Raw genomic sequence first — 22,965 nt, forward strand, 5'->3', positions numbered from 1 at the left:
ACATTAGAATATAATGCTAGGGAAACTTTAGAATATAATGTTAGAGGATAACATTAGGGGAACGTTAGAATATAACCTTAGGGAAACGTTATAGTGGAACGTTAGGGGAACATTAGAATATAACATTAGGGTAGCAGAGGATAACACGGATATATTAGAATATAAAGTTAGGGAAACAGAGGATAACGTTGAGGAACATTGGAATATAACGCTAGGGAAACAGAATTACGTTGAGGAACATTCGAATATAAAGTAAGGGAAACAGAGGATAACGTTGAGGAACATTAGAATATAACATTAGGGTAACAGAGGATAACACGGATATATTAGAATATAAAGTTAGGGAAACAGAGGATAACGTTGAGGAACATTGGAATATAACGCTAGGGAAACAGAATTACGTTGAGGAACATTCGAATATAACGTTGGGGAAACATTAGAGGGTAACGTTAGGGGAATGTTAGAATATAACGTTAGGGAAACATTAGAGGGTAACGTTAAGATAATGTTAGAATATAACGTTAGGGGAACATTAGAAGGGGGAATGTTAGAAATATAACATCAGGGAAATGTTATAAAGGATAAAGTTAGAGGGAAGGGGAAAGTTAGAACCGTGGTTCTCAACCGGGGCCACGGCCCGCTAGGTTCAGTGATCCTCCTGGGGAGCCATGAGATAACTTAAAATTTATTTAAATATATGAATATAATTAATTAATTTTAGTTAAAAAAATAAAAATAATAATGCACCACCTCTTGTACGTATTCTGTGATTGTGTCTGAGCAGCCCTAGCTGTTACTCGTAGCACTGTGTGAAATACAGACTGAATGACGGCTCAAAACTCCCAAATGTTTCATAGGGGAATGTTAGAGGATAACATTAGGGGAACGTTACAATAACGTTCCAAAAACCAAAAACTAACATTCTATTTCCGTTAAGAAAACTTAATTGGCTAACCAAAAACAAACCTTTAAATTAAAAAATAACATTCTGGGAGCCAAAAATTGTTAGCTGGGAAAGCTGTAATTACGAGCTCTACGAGGACATGAACACTTTTTACAAGTTGAAATAACGTAATTGCAATAATTATGACATGGCGTGGAGTTCTGAGGGTCAGACACAGTATTTTATCTAACCGTCTTACTGGTGTATCAGCGGTATTTACATAAACAATTTTTTTGTATTAAACCACACAGCTTGTCATTAATTAGATATGCTGTGATTTGAGATTTGTATTCTTATTCTTTAATGTATTTAGACATTTCATGGAATGTTCAGTCATGAATATTTGCCTCAAAAGTCATGGAAAAGTCCTGGAATATTCATGGAAATTTATTGGTAGAAATGTGTATGAACCCTGAATCCAAAATTAAACGCAACTATTCTCTGTCTTATGTGCGTTGGGTGAGTCTTATATTAAAGGATTTCTGTTTGATCCTTTGTAACACAAACCAATTTGATCAAACATTCTTTGTTTTCTATTTATTATACGAACTCATAAAAACAAGAAATGCATATCGGGTTCACCCAAAAAATGAAAATGTATTATTTATTTTTAATTATCCATTAACTTTTTTCTTTTGTATGTATATATTTATTTTAATAAACTGTATAACATGTATACTCACCAGTACATTCTTAAATGCTAATAAAGAGATTCTGATTCTGAGAATTCTGCAGAACAAAAGATATGATATTCTGAAGAATATTAGTAACCAAACAGTTTTGGTGCCCATTAACTTCCATTGTATGGACAGAAAAAAACAAAAAAATTCTCATAAATCTTCATTTATGTTCTACAAAAGAAAGTTAGTCATACAGGTTTGGCAGTGTGAGTAAATAATGACACAATTTTAATCAGTAATTTTCCCAATTAATGTGACACAAATTAACATAATTGACTATGAAAGTTTTAATCTTACTGTAATTATTAGTAAGATGGTACAGTCATAATTAGTCATCTTCCTTGTCCTGATGTTTGAATGTGTGTATGCCTGCAGGTAATAGCTGATTTAGAAGAAGAGACGCGACGCCGTGCTCAAGACGCTGCTGCAGGTGATGACATCACTGCCATGCTGGAAAGGGAACGGGATAGACTATTGCAACAGGTAACCAGGCAACGGCAAAACACATATACACATGCACACACTGTACCATTATAAATACATCTTAAAATGCTAAATAAAAGCAACCATGGCTCCTTGTGCCAGCAGATTTTGTGCGCCTCTGTTGTGTAACAGTGTTAGTGCAGGTCTCTGTTCTAAAGAGGAAAGGCTCCATTGTTTTTATGGACTGTGGTGCACAAGAGTCTGTCTGCCTATGTGTGTGTGTGTGTGTGTGTGTGTGTGTGTGCTGTGTGTGTGTGTGTGTGTGTGTGTGTGTGTGTGTGTGTGTGTGTGTGTGTGTGCGTGCGTGCGTGCGTGCGTGCGTGTGTGTGTGAAGACATTCCATTGTTATTTACTGTTTTTATAGGGTTAGGATAAGGTGATGTTATGGTCAAAGTACAGACTAGTATTATGAAAAAACCCTTCCTGCCCTGCCCTGGGTTTCCCTTACAAACACACACACTGTCTTTATGGGCCTCAAGTGCTTCCCCTGCAGTGAACAACCTGCTTAATTTCACTAGCTTTGCTGTTACAGTCATTCCAACACTAACACAGATACATGATAGCAAAATATAGCACAAAAATATGTACTGAAGCTGTTAAAGTTTGTGACATCAGATATCTAAAAGATTTGTTTCAGTTTTGAGGCAGGGAGAATCAAGTAAACAAGATATCAAACCTGTCCTGGGGACAACTCACCACTGCAAGTTTTGCATGTCTCCCTCACCTAACACACCTGATTCAACTTATCAGCTCTTTAGTAGAGCCTGCAAGACTTGAATTGGGTGTGTCTGATGAGGGAGACATACAAAAGGTGAAACGGTTCCATTGCTGTAGAACAGGGATGTCCAATCCTGCTCCTAGTGGGACACTGTCCTGCGAAGTTCAGCTCCAACCCCAGTTAAACACACCTGAAAAAAGGCCTGGGACACACTAGACGGATTTCAAATCTTAACCGATTTTAAAACTGGGAGACCACAGACATAAGGGCAGTTTCAACCATTTTTTTGCATTATTATCCTCCATATGCACACACTAGAAGATTCGTCGGGACTGCGAGACCACACACCTGTCAATTGTAGCAATATTTTCACAGTGAGATGAGCTCAAACGTGACTTGAGAAGAAAATCAAATGGAAGAAACGTAGTCAGCTTGTTTTCCTGGCGTGAGTTTTGTTTTACGGGAAGCAAGACAAAGGAGAAAAAAAAGAATATGGGTGATCTTCTTTCTCAATACAACACTTTCGTGGCATGTATGTGGCTGCCAAGTGTCGGCTATAGATAGGGTTGCCACCTTCAGTGTGGCAAAATAAGGCACACCCATTCACGACTCACACCAACATTTTATATTTGCTATCAGTATTCTCCACACTGCAAAATCCGTATGTGTTTATTAAACTATGTGTGGACCTATGTAAAATACGGGACAAATCATTTTGCTTGTAAATACGGGACGATTCCTTATTTTACGGGACGGGTGGCAACCCTAGCTATAGAAGCACACAACATCCGGTTGGTGAAGCTTGCTCGCTCTCATTGGCTATCGCGGGTATCAAGTCAGAGGCAGACTGATCAAGAGTTCTAAATATCAAACATTTTCGAGATTTACGATATGGGATGGTGTGGGCTCCGGTGCAATCGGGAGCAGTAAAATAATCGTAATGACACCACACAATTGAGGATTTTTTTGGACAAGAAGTCGGTTTGCGAGAAGCCTCCAATCAGCCGACACACCCCACATCGTTGGGGGTTGCAAATCGGGCCCAAAAGCGGGCTTAAAATCTTCAAGTGTGTGGCCAGCCTAATCAAGGTCTTACTAGGCATACTAAAAACTTCCAGGCAGTGTGTTGAGTCAAGTTGGAGCTAAATCTGCAGGACAGTGGCCCTCCAGGACCGAGTTTGAACACCTCTGCTCTAGAACAATAGTACTGTATATTGTCTGCTATCTTTATTAAGTATAACGTTATTCCTTCTGACTCGACTAGCTTCTTTGAATTTTTAAAGTGACATCCCTTGCTTTTCTTCTTCACAGCTGGAGTTTGAGAGGGCTCAAGTCCAGTGTTTAGAACGTGAGCAGTCAGTTCTGTCAAACCAAGCTGAGGAAGATTTAGCACAGCAGCAGCAGTTATCCTCGACGCTGGCTAAAGAATGTCAGAAGGCTACAGCACGGGCAGAGGAGGAGAGCCAGCGTGTCGCAGATCTTAGCCACCAACTGGAACATGAGAGCAGTACCATCGAAATCCTAAAGCAAGAGCTGGAAAGCGAACATGCCCGTGCTCAGCAGATAGAGGCAAGAGCTGAGAAAAAGCTGGCTGAATTTGATACAGAGCACGAGCAGATGAGAGGGAAACTACTGAAGGAAGAAAAACGATATCAGGAGCTTTTGAAGCAGTTCAATAGTCTAAAGAAAGAGTTGGATGAAATGAAAGAAAGAGAAAAGGCAAAGCTGGAAAAGGATAATGAAGAAAAAGTTAAAATCCCACAGGAAGAAACTTCAGGTATCACGCCTTCTCTTAGTCAAACAGAAGTCGATGGCAAACCTGTTGCATCGTCTCCTCAACACAAACAAAATGGTCAACACACTCCCAGAGAACCAGAGTCTCCGGCTGAAGAGAGGTGTAAGGAAGGGGGATTGGTGGACAATGGGGTAATGCTCCCTGGAGGAAGTGGGGCTTTACAGTGTCTCTCCCCCAGCAGTCCTGCCTCGTCCTCCCTTAGCTCATCTCCTTGCTCTTCCCCTGTACTGACCAAGCGTCTGGCCTCTCTAGGTTGCTCTAGTCCAACCTATCCCTCTTCTTACCAGGCCGGCATCAACCAACGATTCCAAGCAGCACGCCACAAGTTTCAGCAACAAGCTGAGGTGGACCAGCAACACGGTGGATCAGTTGTCCACTCACCCCGAGACCTCTCTCCCACTGCCGCCACTCCTACTCCTCCAGACAATTCTACTGCAAAGCAGATGGCCCGCAACACTGTCACTCAGGTGCTGTCACGGTTCACGAACCAACAAGTGGCAGGTAAACTTCCTCCGTCCAACTCACCCTTTGGCACTGATTACCGCAACCTGGCCGCTGCCTCCTCACCGACAGGGAAGAGCTCAGGGATTCTCTCACCAGGGATCCGATCACCGATAATTCCTAGGGCGGAGAAGATTCATCCCCCTCCTGTTCCTCCCAAAAAGCAGGGGGTCAACCAGTCTCCGAACTCACCGGTTCCTTCTGGCAGGGCCAGCCACTTCCCCGAGCTCACTGGGAGCTGTGGTCTCACCAGTGGTCAGGAAGATGCTAAAGAGCTTGACTTGGTCGTGTCGTCATCTAGTTAACCAGCCTAGAGTCCACAGCCGGTCCTTAGCCTTATTCACTCCATTCCCTCCCATGGCATCTAAAGCACTCTCTGTGAAGCTCAAGGTTTCCTTTGATTATGTTCACCCTGATTGTGTTGTGTTGTAGTTGTCGATTCTTGTCCTTCAGTACCCTGTTTTAGATGTGGAGGTTTATCTGGCGCAGGATTAAACATTCCTGTTTATCCACACTGGACAGGTATCTCAGATACAGTCCTGGATAAGTGCACTCAGAGGTGATGCCCCATTGAAAACCTTTGGTATCCCAGAACAAACCTTAGTCCTAACTGTCAAATTTTGCCCACACAAAAATTCTTGAATATGTGGTTTACGGCAGGCATTCTCAACCCTGGTCCTCAAGGCCCATTGTCCTGCAGAGTTTAGCTCCAACCCTAATCAAACACACCTGAAACATCTGATTAAGGATTACTAGAAAGCTACAGGTTTGATCAAGGTTTTTGCTAAACTCTGTAGGACAGTGGGCCTCGAGGACCAGGGTTGAGAACCCCTGGTTTACGGGGACTCTCCATAGGCGTAATGGTTTTAATACTGTACAAACCGTATATTCTATCCCCCTACACTAACCCTACCCCTAAACCTACCCATCACACAAAACACAGTTTAGTACGTTTTTAAGCCATTTGGTTTACGAGGACAGTCTCCTCGTAAACCATGTTTACGTTGTAAAACCCATGTCATTATACACATCTGTGTCCTCATAAACCACATATACCCGTAACTTAAAGGGTTAGTTCACCCAAAAATGGAAATTCTGTCATTAATTACTCACCCTCATGTTGTTCCAAATCCCCAAGAACTTTGATCATCTTCGACGAATTAAGATATTTTTGATGAAATCCGAGAGCGTTCTTCCATAGGCAGAAAGGTATTAAAGAGATCATTAGAATAGTCCATGTGATTCTAGTGGTTATAAAGGGACGAGAAAACTTTTTGTGTGCAAAAACAAAACAAAAATAAAAACTTTATTCAACAATTTCTTAATGTGTGTACCGAAGATGAACGAATGTCTTACAGGTTTGGAACGACATGAGGATCATTCATTTTTGGGTGAACGAACCCTTTAACCAACCTGTTACATACTATAAGATTGAATCTATTTAAATACTATTTAAAAAAGATATATATTTTATTCTGTTTTTATTTTTCACAAAAAAGATTTTTATTTATCCTAATAAATAATTAGTCCATTCCTGATGACCTGCACAGATAAAAATGGAAGTATATAAAGTAAAAGTATGTTATGAAAACAAGCAAATGCAATACTGATTAACCAAGTCTTCTACTAATTTGTCAGTCTTGGGCTACTAATGAGAAAATTCTCAATCTGTCAGGTGAATGTGTGACGTTTATATATTAAGTGTATGGTAAAATGTATAAACTGTTGGTTTTCTGTTGAGCAGTCATGATATGATATGCAGATGCTGTTCTCGAGTCAATGTCGAAATTAACTACTGGAGATATTTCCAAGGAACTAATATGAAGTGGTCATGGAAAACCTGTCCTACTGTATTGCACCATGACTACATCGTCCTCTAGTGTCAATCTGAAGTGCTGCTCAGGAAACTGCCACCTGGTGGTGTTAAACATCAGCCAAACCAGAATACATGGGTTAAAATGCATGTATATGCCACATATATCCTCAGACATGGTTTAAATGATTGTTAACGATATTTAGAATCAAAATGCATTTCTGGGTCTAACAACCATGCCTTGACATATAACTTAATTGCTCTTAATATTATGTTCATACTGGAGCCTTGTATTTAAAAATGTAATCTTAATTGAATACTTGGTAGAAACCACAGCACCAGTTAACATGATTAACAACCATGGTAAAAGCACAGATGAGTTAATGTCATCATTTAATTGCTTTTTTTCTTACCTGTGTCCTCTTTTGAGACTTTGACCTTTAAATTTTAACTAGTATGAAAATAGAAATTATTTTATGTTTGTGTAAAAAATCTTGCTGGCATGAAGGTATTGCTCACATGACTGCAGCATACAGTCTGAACTTGCTTACGAGAGAACAAAGTATGCTGTGTTTTTATAAATGTGACGCATGTATCTGTCCTTTCCTACATATATAGGTTTTCAGCTGCTCTATGGTCATTTACTTTTCTGTTTTTAAATACCTCACCATTTCTCCTACTGTATTGAACCCTTTTGTAAGTAGAGGTTTAGATTTTTACTACTGGAATGTGTTTTTTTTTTTTTTTTTTTCACTGAACCTGAAATTGTATATTTCTACCTGGGACTTACAAGACCAGTTTCTGAATTTTTAGCTATTCGTATGAAAATACAGTTTGTTAAATTAGTTGCATTTGTCCAGATGATTTTTACAGCTAGTTAGGTTTTCGACGAATTTACGACTGTATTTTTTCTCTGAGCTAATAAAAGTTTTTTTTTTTAAGTTTACAGTTTTTTTTCTGTTCATCAATATAAGCAGGAAAAACAGGCAAGTGTAAAGATTTGAGCGAGTTTGACAAGGGCCAAATTGTGATGGCTAGATGACTGGGTCAGAGTATCTCCAAAACTGCAGCTCTTGTAGGGTGTTCCCGGTCTGCAGTGGTCAGTATCTATCAAAAGTGGTCCAAGGAAGGAACAGTGGTGAACCTGCGACAGGGTCATGGGCGGCCAAGGCTCATTGATGCACGTGGGGAGCGAAGGCTGGCCCGTGTGGTCCAATCAAACAGACTGGCTACTGTAGCTCAAATTGCTCAAGAAGTTAATGCTGGTTCTGATAGAAAGGTGTCAGAATACACAGTGCATCAGTTTTTTGCGGATGGGGTGCCCATGCTGGAAGGAAGTGGTCATAATGTTATGCCTGATCGGTGTATGTCAACCTGAGAACATTACTACAAATAAAAAACGTGGAATCTGCACAGATTTAAGCTACAAACAGTTGATTTATAAAAAATAAAAGTTCAGTAACCATTTAGTGATTTTGGTGCCATTTACTGTGAGTAGACGTTACTTTTGCATGATTTAAAATCTGAAAAAATAAAGGTTATGAGAGAGAGAATATGCCAGTCTTACATGATGGGTGTATGTTACAGAGGATCTTTGATGGAACATTTAAGACATACAAGACTTAAGGTCAATGTGAAAGCAGTGTGGCAGAAACATGCAACTGCAACACAGACAGAGCTCTCATTACTGAGACTCAACAGACTGTGGATATCCCAAATGCATCACAAGTACCTGTAACAGACAGTCTGAACCACTAAACAATTCAACTGGTGTGTAAATATAAAAATCAAGACTTAATTTGGATGTCTTTGCCACCAAAGAGGGTTATCCATGGATTTATTTATTTTGTCTTTTTTGGTTATTAAACCATTTTAGTTTAGCAGACTGTGAATCACTGTTAGACAAAGATACGGAGAAAGCAGTTAAGACAGATGGCCATCCAAACCCAGACACACAGCCCGTTCCCCTCCTCTCCCAACCTCATCCTTTCTCTGTAACAGCCTGGATAGTTGAGGACAGGACAGCAGGAAATCTCATCTTTCCAGGTTGTCAGTAGGCGGAGGAAGAGGAAGGCGGGGTTGTCGCCTGATTAGGGTTTGGAGATACAGTGAGTGAGGCATTACACAAAACCGTTTGCAGAAGTATTGCAGCTGTCACAGTTCACAAAAAAAAAAGACAAAAGTCAAAACAAAAACTCTTGCGAGCGGGTAAATGAGAGAAAAGCAATAATTGCTGATAATTTAGATCCACGATTCCCTCCAAGTTCTCATTTAAACCTCTTCCACAGCTGAGACCCATCTAAGTCCATTAATGACAGAAAGTTGAACGAAATTACATCCTCTTTTAAACAAAGTTTTGTGACTTTTTTTAATTTTTTTTTTTGGGGGGGGAGACTTCTTCACGTTGCGCGAACGGTGTGTGGTGTTCCGAGGGCCGGCTCTGCGTTTGAGCAGAAGAAAGAGGAACCGGGTGCCGGTTCTAAGCGTTTTGCATCTCTTTGCCGATCTTGTAGCTGAGGATCTTGTTCCAGTCGATCTTGGTGCGAGTGACGGGCAGCTGTCTGCGGAGAGCTTTGAAGGTGGTGTCTGACATTGTCTGGTAGTTCTCACTAATAGCCGTCTGGAGGGAAGCATTTATTAGGTATGTACAAGTCATATAAAATAATCAATAAAAACGTACACGTGTTGATCAGATCAAATTCTCACCTGGTAATCATTTTCAGCATTTTCAATGATTTTTACAAATTCCTTGGCAGTCTGGGTTTCATTCTAGAGATAAAAAGGCAGGAATTGACTTTAAATCTTCTTTAAATCCACAAACATCAAAACCCACTTTGTTGATATGTTTAATAACATTTTTACTTACATTCACTACAAGGGACTCCTCCACCTCCTTATGGCTCACCAGTTGAACATTACCATCCTCATAATAATGCACCTGTAGGAAACCAAATGATTTATCACAAACTCTTCACCATCACACTTTCTCCTCATCACCACTATTCTAGCCTGTCAGGTCTCACCTGGATCTTCAATACTCCCACCACCTGAGCTGATGACTGACTAATGGTGAACTTCCACTCTGACCTGCACCGGCCATTCCTGACAAGAGAGAATAACCAGATGATAAGATCATCAGAGAGTCGAGGTACAATCAACCCATTCTAGGCTGAATCACACACCTTCAGGCATGGTTGAACTGAACAATTCTAATCTAGACTGTTGTACAGCGACTCGCAAAGATTTCAGAACAGAATTGTATAGAAAAGCACAAATTTTGACTTAATTGGGTCTGCTGATCATAATCGCAAAACAGGAAAAGACTAAAGTTTGTAAAGGTTAATTTACTAAAAATGGCGAATGGCTGTACATTATTAAACTGGGCCCGTTTTTATCAAGCTTCTCAAAGTGCCATTTTAGTCTTAAGTGCTGAGAATTCATGAAATTTACTCCTACTTTTAAACTTAAGTATAAAAGCAGTTATTTAAGACAAGGTCTCTCAAGTGGTTAGGAGTTGCCAGTAGGGGCTTGTGATGGCACTGAGGAGACAGAGATGTGCGCAAATCTTTTTAGAAGAGGAAGAATGTTTTTGAAATGTTTGACAATGATCAGTTAATCAAACGGTATCGTTTGGACAGAGCAGGCATCATCTTTGTCAGCGCCGGATAATGTTGGGCTGAATGTCAGCGCTTCTTCCTCCCGCTAGTTTGGTTTTCTTTTGGAATCCATGGTGGCTGATTATATAAAAAAATCTTGGCCATATATAGGCAGGTTAACAGCACACCAGTTTAAACATTTTAATTAAACGTTTAATTTCAAATGTGTATAATATCATTTATTGTCTTGAAAATGATTTATTGTTAAATGTGTGTTGAATAGGGTTGGGTATCGTTTGGGTTTTTTTTCGATTCCGGTGCCAAACCGATACTTTTAAAATGGTACCGGTGCCTAAACGGTGCCTGAACACAAAAAAAAAAAAGGCCACAAAACGAGGTGGATGACATTAAATGGCTTTTTATTTATTTATTTAAATTGAACCATTTATTAAAAGTTTAATGTATACTTAAATGTATGAATATAAATAAATAAATACAAAACAACTTACTTATTTACTAATTATTATTGACTTATTTACAAATTCACAGTAAAACCTAAGCCACCTAACCCAACTACAACAAGCCTAATATAACTCTAAATAACAGTTACAGTAATAACAGCAGTCGTCTGTATTCTCGGTCTGCTACAAACCAGCTTCGAGCTTCAGCTTTATTTTGAAATATGATCATATTCTCTGGCTAAATATTTTAGAACACATCGCCTTAATGTTTCCATGGCGACGCGTCATGTTTCTCACATGACACACAGCAGCCGCAATAGCGCTGACAGCTCAGCTGTATCGGGTTTATTTCGTTTTTTCTTTTTATTCAAAATATTCACAAACTTCTTAACTGTGTCAAACTATCTGATGTTCAAATGTGTGAGTGAATGTGTGTTAGTTGATCAGGGTTTCTGCAGGTTTCACCAAGTCAAATTTAAGACTTTTTAAGACCATTCGGGATTATATTTAAGTCCTATATCACGCAATAAAAAAAACGTACAAAGGAAATGCAGAATCACAAAATTACTTGCAAAGCAAATTAATTTATTCAAATTGAACAAAGTATTAGTAAACTTGCATTTCCTCATAGCTCAATCTCAGGATTTCACTATAATATATATATATATATAAATATTTTTTTTTTTCTACTGAGATCAAAATTACTGATTTTGTGGTGGTCATTTCCAGTTTTGTTTTTTGCATAGGATGCCACATTTACCATATTACCGTAGATGCACAATAGTCACACATGACAATAAAACAAACAAAATGCATGAATCTTGTTTGGTATTACAAAAAAAGGCTGGTAAAGTGGTGTGCTATCTAGCTTTAATAACATTATCGCTTTGGGTGGGAAATATGCCCAAAATCTTACAAGTAAGCAATTGCTTAATATAAGTAAAACTACGTTTTTACTAATAAGTACTAAACTTATTAACCAATTACAATAGGACAAATAAATACAACCTAAAGATACGGATACAAACAGTGCTTAAAGTTGAAGTAACGTTTTTTTCCCTGTTGTTGTTTGTTTAACATTAACACACAGACAGGAGCACCAACATAAGCTATATTGGTATGCTTTCACTTTAAGAACTACAGTAATGTGCAGATACAATACTGACACACGTCCCAAACTTTTTTACTCAAGAGTCAAGACATAACCGCCAATAAGAACATAGGGATATTAATGTGTGTATGATCGTTCAAGAGTAAGCCTAGAAAAAGACACATTCGGTACACTTGCGCGAGCTGACAGGCGGCAAACGCGTGCACAAAATCCACAGCCATTCTGACATCGGTCTGTGTGTCTATTGAGTTTGTGATTTACATTGCTTTTAACTAACTCTTATTAATTAACTATTTTTAGTGCTATCGGGCATATCATACTTTTATTTGGTCATTATGCGAGATGTGAGAAAGATTCACCTTCGCTTTCACGATCGCGTGAACTGGAAGAACTGGAGAACTGAAGCTGAAGAATAAAATCCGTTTGATGTGTCTTTGGTACAATCCGAAAGAGACCCGCGCCAATAACATGAAAGCTGATTGGCTGCAATATAATATGCATGCTGGTCTCATTTGTAGTTGTAATACAGCGAACTATAGTTGGACTAGCGAAAGAAAGAACTACAACAGCCCGGAATAAACACACACACACACACAAAAGCGCTGCGGGAGCATTTCAATGAGCATTAGAGGTAGCGTTACATGGACGCAGAACAATTTAAGACCTGTTTAAAACTATTTAAGACCTAGAACTCAAAACTTCAGAGAATTTAAGACTTTTTAAGGCCTAAAATTTAGATTTTGAAATTTAAGACATTTTAAGACTTTTTATGACCCCGCGGAAACCCTGTTGATCTATAAAGCGCAATGGGCGGCGCCATGTTAGTTTGCGCCTCAGAATTGGATCTGTCGGATTTACAACACTTGAGTTCATTCTCGTCTCACGAAATACATGAAAGTAAGTGACCAGTGAACTGGAAGAAGAATAGAGTAAACTATATAGTTACTATATAATGTGCATGTATCTGATGTGAATAAAACACGTAACGTTAGTCAAATTATAACCGTCTGAAAGGATTGTCATAGCCGCTTTCATAGACATCAGCGTGTGTTTTTTGCTAGTAGCCTACTTATGAGCATTTAAAAGTCTGAAATAAACATGATGTGGTTGAAAACACTGAATAGTTGTCATGAGTTGTGATGTGACCAGCGCTGAGCGTCTGTCTCTGGCTCGGTGCCAGCCAAAGCGCGAAAGCACGTTTGAATTTTATCACCGAAATGAGGAACCGAAATCTGCGTTCTGATTCGGTGCGGTACATACCAGTTATATAAGTAGGGTTTCGGTACCCAACCCTAGTGTTGAATGTATACCATTCAATGTGAATTTATCTGAGAATATTCTGAAATAAGGACATCTATTCAGTGATTGGTTCATGCCTATGACATCATCCAAAATCCTGGGGCACGTTCAAAGCTCAAACCGGTGCGCAACGTTTTGCTACGGTTTCCGGTTGAACGTCATGTTTCCTGGAAACGGTGTGCAACGGGTTTGAGATGCGTTTGATCTCGTTTGGTGGGTGTGTCAAATGTCAGCCCAATCAGCGGCAAAATGTATATAAACCAAGCAGTATTAAAGAGACAGCTCGCACAATGGAAGTAAAGTTGTTTAATGTGTCTGCTGGTATTAGAAGACATGATTGTCGTAAGAGTTTAATATATATATATATATATATATATATATATATATATATATATATATATATATATATATATATATATATATATATATATATATATATATATATATATATATATATATATATATATATATATATATATATATATATATAATCAACATGATGATGTATTTATTTATATCTTTAGCTTAATTGCAAGGCAAGTTTATTTATATACCAAATTTCATATATGGTAATTGCTTGACATAAAGTGAGAAAGAAAATACAAGCTATTAAAAAAGTAAGAACTAGAAATAAAATGATTTAAGTTAGAATTGATTACCAGGAGATGAAAAATGTTCATTAAATGGGATTGGGATGTTGTCTTTTATTCTGGACGGCAAGGGCAGTGATTGCATGTATTTGAAGTATTAAACACGTATTTATATCGATTTCATCAGGCTCCGAAAATTCCACAAAAAGAACACAAAGAATGGCCTTCTCGGCTGCCATAGTTACAACTCTTGCGTCAACAGAACAGGGTGTTCAACGCAGCACCGTTACCGTTTAAAAAACGTTTTGCAACGTTTTGTCGGGGCTGAACGCAGCCCTGTTTGTGGCACAGCAAAGTGTCGTAAATCAACTCCAAGGCTGACACTTAAGATTTAGTCCTACACTTCACTTAAAGTATGATTGAGATGCTTGATAACTAACTTTTAAGCCCAGCTTTGCGCCAAGAATTCTATTTCAAATAAATGCTGACTTTTGAACTTTCTTTTCTTCAAAAAATCTTGGGGGGAAAAGTATCACATTCCAACAAAACCTTTAATTAGCATTGCTGCTAAAAATTGCCTTCACATGAATAAATTACATATGTTAAAAAAGAAAAGTCATTTTAAATTGTAATATTTCACAATATTACTGTTTTTACTGCATTTTTAATCAACTAAATGCAGCCTTCTTTCAAATTTTTTTTTTTTTTGGAAACTTCAAACTTTTGAATGGTAGTGTAAATGCATAAATAAACATGAAATAATGATACGAGTTTAACTTAATTTATTATGTGAGATGAAAGACACTGTAAAGTAACATGAAACCGTTATGTAGGAAATCAGTTGCCACATTATATGACTATTTAAATGCTGTGATTGGGCAATTAGAATAAAGTACACCAGAGAGCCACCTATAAGAAGAGGAATCACTGAACATTACTCACCAAAAGTTCTTGGGCTCAAACTTATGCCCCTCAATGCAAGCAATGATTGTTTGCTGACCGTCAACAGTTTTCCCATACACCTGCAGCAGAAACATTAGTACACGTGTGTCCAAAGGAGCATGACTTCACAAATAGTGGCTGCAATGCATACATGTAAAAGTGCAAACAGAAATCATATTATTCTGTTGAGATTCCCATGGGAAACGTGTACCGTGCAGACTCCACTGGGATAGTGCTCCTTCACGTAAGCACTGAGCGCTTCATCACAGGCATCTCTCCAGGACCGGAGGGAGGTCTCTCCCTCGTAAGACTGAGGATCGCTCGCTTCCTTTCTGAGGTGATCGAAACGGAATGAAACCCGCTTCCGTGGGTCGAAGAACCGTCCCTGACCCAGATCTCCATGCTCGGTGATCAGAACCTGCAGGAACAGGATGCGCCTTGCTCATTAGACAGAACTAATCACACACAGAGCTCTACAGCCGTCTTCACGCAGCAGCAAACACTCACGGTACAATGACCATACCTGCCCTAATGACACACACAAAGCACACACAGATCTCCAGCGAGCAGTTTACACCCAGCTTGAATAAATAATGTATCAATAGTGTGCTCTCAATTCAAAACTAACACAGAGTCTTAGGGCAGCACAGGAAGTTAAAGTACATGCACATTTACAAAACTGAATCTGTGAGTCTGAACTGCAATCAAATCATGAACCTACCAACTCCTCACTACCGTCCAGTTTGACAGGTGTGAACTGATCCATATTATACTGAGCAAAGGCACTGTGAAACAGAGAAAGAGACAATGCAACATGACTCCTTATAAACACAAACTTTAAACTACACACAGGTGCATCTGAGGAGGCAAGAAAAAGTATGTGAACCCCTTGGAATGAACTGGTTTTCTGCAGTAATTTGCTCTTAAATGTGATCCAATTCTCATCTAAGTCACAACAATAGACCAACACAATGGCCCTCATTTATCAATCTTGCGTACACCAATTTTCCAGCGTACACCTGGCGTACACCCAAAACCACGGTGACTTTGAGATTTATCAATATGGACGTTGGCGTACGGCACGCTCAAATCCTACACTAGCTCAGGAGGTGGTGTACGCACGTTTTGAGTTAGTGCGAAAATGCGCAGAAAAACAATTCCTAACACCACAAAACGCACTGACAAAGATATGCTATATTATGACCCACTGTAACAACAACAACAACAACAACAACAAATAAAGCCCTATTCGCACGGGATAAGTATTATCTGGGGACCTCGTGTGATTTAGAAATTACTCCCCCACATCTGAATTTTGCGTGGCGCATTCGCACGAGATAAACTGTGATTTTACTCGAATTTACTGACTTATCTCCCGGATATGATGTTAGGCCTACTTGAAAATGTTTTTTCGTTATATAGCTGTATGAAATTATAAACAGTCGTATCGATATCATTTTGATTGTTTTAGTAATAGGCCTACAAATAATTTCGTATAATAACAATATACGACGGAAGATTCAGTTTCAAAGCTAATGTAAAAGTGCCCATTTAAGCGAGTTGTCATTGTACTGTTCTGTTTTTGTGTTTTTCATTAAGAATAATATTAAACACACCATTCAAGCAATTAGGCTACTCCCAAATTGTGCTCATTCTAAAGTGAAAGTAGTAGTCTATAATCCGCGCGGCCGCACGGGAAGTCATAACGGTGCGCATTATATGCAGCCTAGCTCCATTCTTCGTGAAAGATAAAGATAGAAATGCGCACAGGACACAAAAACCTTGCAAAAATTATATACGATCCGCCTAATCCCGGCCAAATAGATGCCGATTCGCACAGGACTAATATTATCACAGGACCTCGGTGTCCGGCGAAATATGGTAGGTCATTTGCGGGGGAATTTTTACTTTACATATTACAGACATGGCCGATTTGCACGGGATTAAGATCACAGACATTCTCTGCAATTATTACAAATCACCAGAGCTCCCCACATCCCGTGCGAATAGGGAAGTAATTATAAATTTAAGTGTTTATTTTTGTGCAACATGGACTTCAATGTTTAATTTGTGTGACTTTACCAAAGCATTTGATATTCTTCCAGTTGCGAGCCTGTGCGCTTTACCTGACGTTGGTTAGGCCCGGTTAGCTGCGCACGGACTGGAACTGAACATAATTCAGACTGACAAAATAATAAAAATGACATTCTTCTTCTTTTAAATAATAATAAAATAAATAATAATAATAACGAAATTCTTCTTCTAAATAACAATAAGCGTCATTAATAATACAAATCATAATAATAATAAGAATCTAACAAATTGTCATGCAATTATATTAATGTGAATGAATGGTACTCCACATCACATCATCATCACTATTGTACACCCGAATACATGTGATGTGATACGAAATTAAATGCATATTATTTCAAAACATGTGCTGTAAAATAATTAATTGTGATAGGTAATTTCTCATCCAAAAAGCTATTTAAACTGGATTTCCACCGTACACCTTTTTGTGGGCGCCTTTAATCCCACTCTTTAAACTCCCAAATAAAACAATTTTTTTTTCCACTTCCCTGGTGATGGTCTCGATCTCCACGTCAGAGAAGTTTCGCTTCATTGCCGTCTTCCGAGTGTCCATGGCGTAAAATGAGGGCGTGGGGGAGGCATGAGACTTGAATATATAGGGGCGTGTTATTCTAATGACGATCGTTTTCAGCACGGCATTTATCAAGGGCAGGTTTTGCGTACGCCTGGATTTCAGAGGTGCGCACAGCTTCATAAATCAGGCGGTGAGAGGAGTGTAAGCATAATCTTACGCCAACATATACGCCCGTTTCTACGCAAGATTGATAAATGAGGGCCAATGTGCCTAAGCTGATAACACAACCATTCAAAATTCTCGTGTCTTTATTAAACCACACCCACAGTGCTGAAAGAAAACGTAAGTGAATCCATAGACTAATTACTTCAACATAAGATAATTGGAGTCAGTGGCTTGCACACCTGGAGTCCAATTAATGAAATGAGTTTGAAGGTGTGGTTTAGAGCTACTGAGATTGATAAAAGACAAACATTTTAAGATTGCTGTTTGTGAGACGCATCAACCGATGTGAATCATGCCTCGCAAAAAGGAGCTCTCTGAAGACGTCCGATCAAAAGTAGCTGATCTCTGTAAGGCTGTAAAGGGATACAAAGCAATCTCAAAGTGTTTAGGCATCCATCAGTCGACAGTTTCCTGTGGCTACTTTTCCTAGAAGTGGGTGCCCAGCTAAGATGACTCCTAAGGCACAACGCAGAATCCTTAATGAAGTAAAGAACCACCCACGAGTAAAACCTGAAGGCTTGAATTGGCATACATCCATGTTCATGGGTCTACCAAACGTAAGTCTTTGAACAGGCACCACAGAGGAAGCTGCTGCAATCCCGAAAAAACATTGCTGCGTGCCTGGAGTTTGCCAAAGAGCACCTTGGCAAACCGCAACGCTATTGGGAAAATGTTTTATGGACTGATGAAATGAGTTGAATTGTTCAGGAAGAATACTCAGTACTATTTATAGCTCAAAAAGGGCACAGCTTACCAACATCAAAAAGTATGGTGGAGGGAACACCATGATTTGGGCTTGCTTCGCTGCCCCGGGGGCCTGGACCTCTTGCCTGGGGAAAATGAATTCCCAAGTTTAACAAAATATCCTACAGGATATTGTCACGGTGGCTGTTCAGGGTCAATGACCCGAAGCATCGAAGTAAATCCACCACAGACTGGCTTCAGAAAAAGAAAATGCACCTTTGGAGTGGCCAAGTCAGAGCCCAGACCTTCACCCCATAGAGATGCTGTGGAATAACCTCAAGAGAGTTGTTCACAGAGGACATCCTGCAAATGCGCCTGTGCTGAAGCAGTTTTATATAGAGGAATGGTCAAATATTTCCTCTTGAACGGTGCGCAGGTCTGATCCAGAGATACCAAAAGCGCTTGCTTGAAGTCATTGCTGCCAAAGGATGTTCCACCAGCTATTGACTCCAAGGGTTCACTTACTTTTTCCAGCCCTGTGAATGTTTAATGGGTGTGTTCAATAAAGACATAATTAATTAGAATTGTTTGTTATCAGCTTAAGCACATTGTGTTTGTCTATTGTTGTGACTTGGATGAGGATCAGATCACATATCATGGCAAATTACTGCAGAAAATTCCAAGGGATTCACTTTTTTTTCTTGCCACTAAAACATAAGACACATATCTGCAAAATAACTTACTGTGCTGCCCCTTCCCGAAGGAGGTTGTCATTGTTGAGGAGAAGTCGCACATCTACAAAAACACAAAGATTAAAAATGAATCACAAGCAAAAAAACTGGTTTGAAGTCTTGTCCCAATGAGGAACCGCCAATTTAACTGCAAGAGAGTTGCAATGCGTTGTGAAGCGGAAGCAAAAATACATAATTAAACATCAAACAGATTCTGATGTATCCCGAACACCATCTTGTGTATATTTTTCAACTCTTTTTCTTTCTCTTTTACCCTTTCTCTGCAAATCAGTAAATGATCACAAGCCTTTCCCCCCCATGTTGTTTGATGATGGTGTCAAGCATGAAATCTATTATTGCTACAAGCGCAAGATTGAGTGAGATATTCTAGGATTGTAGCTTCAGTTGGAGATAATCTTGTAGTTCATGCACATGGTCTGCTGTCGGGCTTGTAGTATAGTGTGTGCACACATGACAAACTACACTAGCGGTTATAAATTTGGGGTCAGAGTGAATTTTTATTTATTTTTTGTTTGTTTTTGAAAGAAGTCTCTTATGCTCACCAAGGCTGCGTAAAAAAAAAATCAAAAATACAGTACTGTATTTGATCAAAATAGAGTATTTTTTTTATTATATTTTAAGATGTCAAAGCTGAATTTTCAGCAGCCATTACTCCAGTGTTCAGTGTCACATGATCCTTCAGAAATCATTCTAATATGCTGATTTGGTGCTCAAGAAACATTTCTTCTCATGTTAAAGACATAAGATATTTTTGTGGAAACCATGACACTCACCATTGAAGACTTCGTTGAATTCTCCAGGGGGAGCGTGGGTCACAAAGTTAGCTGCGATGCGGACCTGCAGAAATAACACATAATAAATTACGAGCGGGCACATATTTGCCTTCCTAAAACACGGTGGCTTCAGCACTACTGAATCTCAGCCAGTTTCCAGCGGGTGACTCCAGAGCTCAAATTACCCCATACATTAACCCTGTAACACTTCAATAACACACACAGCCGAGATCTCAACAATTCATACATTCCAAAAACACAAAACTTACCACATAAACACTTTGTTAATACTTCAAAACCACATCACCCACAGTAATAAATGTCCATAAACATCTTACTCAAACCTAACAACTTATTCCTGGCTTCAAATATCCTCTCAAACTTACTGTAAATGTCTTTGTGTTTCAGACCAGGACAAATTTACATCAGATCTGCTGTGTGCAGTGTTGGGTAAGATCCTCTAAAAAAAGTAATTACTTAATTACAACTTACATCTTCAATAGCGTAATTAGATTACTGTACAAATTACTCTCCAAAAATTATTTAACTGCTTATATTTAATTATATTCATTACTTTCTAAATCCAATATCAACCTCAACTAGTTAAATAATTAAAGGATGGACATGGAACTGCTCTTTTAATTCATTCAAATAAAATAAAACTACATGAAGTATTCTTATTAACCAAATTATTACAAAATGTGAGAAGGATACATACAAACATGCATTTTAAAGTTAGACTTTACATTTTTATATATAATTGTTCTACAGTCTATACACAGTATTTAGTTCAATTACATCAGAAGTAACTAATTAGGCTAAATTACAGAAAAAAATAAGAGTAATCCCTTACTTTACTTTTTCATGGGAAAAGTAATTAAATTACAGTAACAAATTACAAATGACTAGTTACACCCAGCACTGGCTGTGTGCTAACGAAAGTTCACTAAAATAAGCTATTTTGAAGAATGCTTTTTAACTGTTTTTGTCCATATAATAGAAGTCAATGATATGGCGGTAGAAAAAATAAAATTGCAATTTTTCTGATAAATATTGCAGTAGTGAATTAAAATGTGATTTTAAAAAAAGTTGGCCCAAAATTGTGCAATTATATGACTGTATAATAGTACTAATTATTATTATTATTATAAAAAAATTAACATTATTGTAATATTTCACTATTTAAAACAATTAAAACATTGGACATCATTTACTTATCTTGTATTGATAAAAAAGAGAAAAAAATGTTGTGATCCAAAGGAAAATAAAAGTCATACCGGTTTGGGAAGACATGCTGAAAGTAAAAGATGACAAGATTTTCATTTTTTTGGGTGAACTTTGTCTATTAAAAGTGTAATGAAACAATATTCATTCACATAACCAGAACTAACATTTACTTGTATTTCACTGATCACACAAAGCATACAGCTAATGTCTTTTGGACCAATTGACAGGAGCAGTGAGGATTTCTGACCAGCAAAACACATTTAATGAGGAGAAGGGAAAGAGGTAAACGTAAAGGGAAGCATCTGGTAATCTGTCTAATTACCATGTGGTCTGGCTGGGGAAGTCAGCTGAGCCTGTAACTGAAAGCTTTGACAGTGTGCAGAAAATGACCACATGTAATTAAAGGGGAAGAAAATATGTGGCGGTTAAATGGAGCTTTTACTGACAGAGACAGAACGAAAAAGAGTACGAATAAATCAGTCAGCACTTACTGGCCTGCAGCAAAGCTACTGTCAAAGTGACAGAACCTAAGATTGACAGTCTCGGTCACCATTCACTTTAACACATGGGAAAAGATGCGATTAAAAGCGAACGGTGACCGAGACTCATTTTGTGTTTCAGAAACATCACAAGGGTGTATCAATGATGACAGAACAGTCATTTCTGAGTGAACCATCCGCTCAAACCCAGAGAGATTGCAGACTTCCACCGCAAAACACACCCGCTCTTGCGGTCGTAACTTCATCCGGCCGAGGTTTTCGGCTCAGATGGCTGTCGTGTCAGTCGGATTCTGGCATCTGCTGCCCAACACATGTGTAACTCTACCGGAGCACGGCCCGTTAAAGCCCAACGGCTCGGTTCGGAGTGGGTGGATCTGCTGACATCTATTTCTGAACTCACTCTGACAGCTAACAGGCTAACAGCTGACGCTCACAACACCACTGAAAACAACACAGCCATTTTAACTAACGTACTACCCGAGACAACAAAATAAAATACTGCTTGTTTGTTCGGTGCATCGCTGTTATTAAGTCAGGTCTCTGTGTTTTGCACGGGAGTGCAAAGCTGCGATTTCACTTCCTCACAAATTAGCACACTGCTAACCAGCTAGACTACCTCGCGCTTCTTCCGGGAAGCACCTATTCATCCCTCTGCAAGCGGAGGGCTTTAATATAAGGACATACGAGCGCGTGTATTTAAGCGGTTTGTGAAAGTTAACTTAATGTTTATTTTTACCTTCTCCTCGTCTGAAAGCGGCTCCTCAAAGTCGGTCATCTTGACTGTGGCGGAGCCTCACGCCGCGGCGCATGCTGGGTAGCGCGCGCTGTCACGCTCGTGACCATAATAGGGCAAAACGGAGTGCGAGCCACCGCCTCGCGCTGCTCCTGCTCTCCCCTCCCGCTTCATGGCTACATTCAATAAACTCGCGGAAAGCATATAAGGGGAGCATGAAAACTTCGAGGTGCACTTTATTAATGGGGATTTTTTTTTTAATTCATATTGATAACTCGAATCGTTTGAGTCAGTTCATCAAAAAGATTAATTCACTGAACCTTCTGCATGTTACAATATCTTGTACAATATCTCGCACTAGGTGGCAACAAGTGAGCACGTTTTGTCACTGAATCATTCACTCAACCGATTCTTTAAAGTTAAAATGTAATAAAAAATGGACCGTTCTTATTTTGTATGGAATATTGCAGTATTTATGTTTACTGGCACGAGGGCGGGACGACCTGTCAATCACATGAGATTGCAGCAATA

General features: G+C 38.9%; 2 protein-coding genes across 2 annotated transcripts in view; one reads left to right on the plus strand and one right to left on the minus strand.

Moving 5' to 3' along the window:
- Positions 1-7,872, plus strand: part of cttnbp2nlb (CTTNBP2 N-terminal like b) — a 26,438-nt gene extending 18,566 nt beyond the window's left edge. Inside the window, exons 4-5 of the mRNA XM_079827958.1 lie at positions 1,999-2,106; positions 4,136-7,872. Of these exons, the coding sequence (XP_079684084.1) occupies positions 1,999-2,106; positions 4,136-5,425 (1,398 nt within the window). The 3' untranslated portion in view covers positions 5,426-7,872. The remainder of the gene's footprint in view (positions 1-1,998; positions 2,107-4,135) is intronic.
- On the minus strand, positions 7,686-22,544 carry capza1b (capping actin protein of muscle Z-line subunit alpha 1b). Its single transcript, XM_079827961.1, has 10 exons — positions 22,438-22,544; positions 19,975-20,038; positions 19,193-19,244; positions 15,654-15,717; positions 15,144-15,350; positions 14,933-15,012; positions 9,957-10,035; positions 9,800-9,871; positions 9,640-9,702; positions 7,686-9,553 (listed from the first exon to the last, which is right to left on the minus strand). Exons 1-10 carry the CDS (start codon positions 22,474-22,476, stop codon positions 9,413-9,415), a joined length of 861 nt encoding a protein of 286 aa, XP_079684087.1. The 5' UTR covers positions 22,477-22,544; the 3' UTR covers positions 7,686-9,412.
- Positions 22,545-22,965: the final 421 nt, after the last annotated feature.

Source organism: Gobio gobio, assembly GCF_949357685.1.
Source record: "Gobio gobio genome assembly, chromosome: 10".
Lineage (NCBI taxonomy): Eukaryota > Metazoa > Chordata > Actinopteri > Cypriniformes > Gobionidae > Gobio > Gobio gobio.

Excerpts from the sequence above, each read along its gene's own strand:
- capza1b (XM_079827961.1), bottom strand. The coding sequence starts at position 22,476 with ATGACCGACTTTGAGGAGCCGCTTTCAGACGAGGAGAAG. Across the intron at positions 20,039-22,437 it reads CGCTTTCAGACGAGGAGAAG|GTCCGCATCGCAGCTAACTT; the intron begins GTAAAAATAAAC and ends TTATTTCTGCAG. Across the intron at positions 9,703-9,799 it reads AGGAGTCCCTTGTAGTGAAT|AATGAAACCCAGACTGCCAA; the intron begins GTAAGTAAAAAT and ends TTTTATCTCTAG.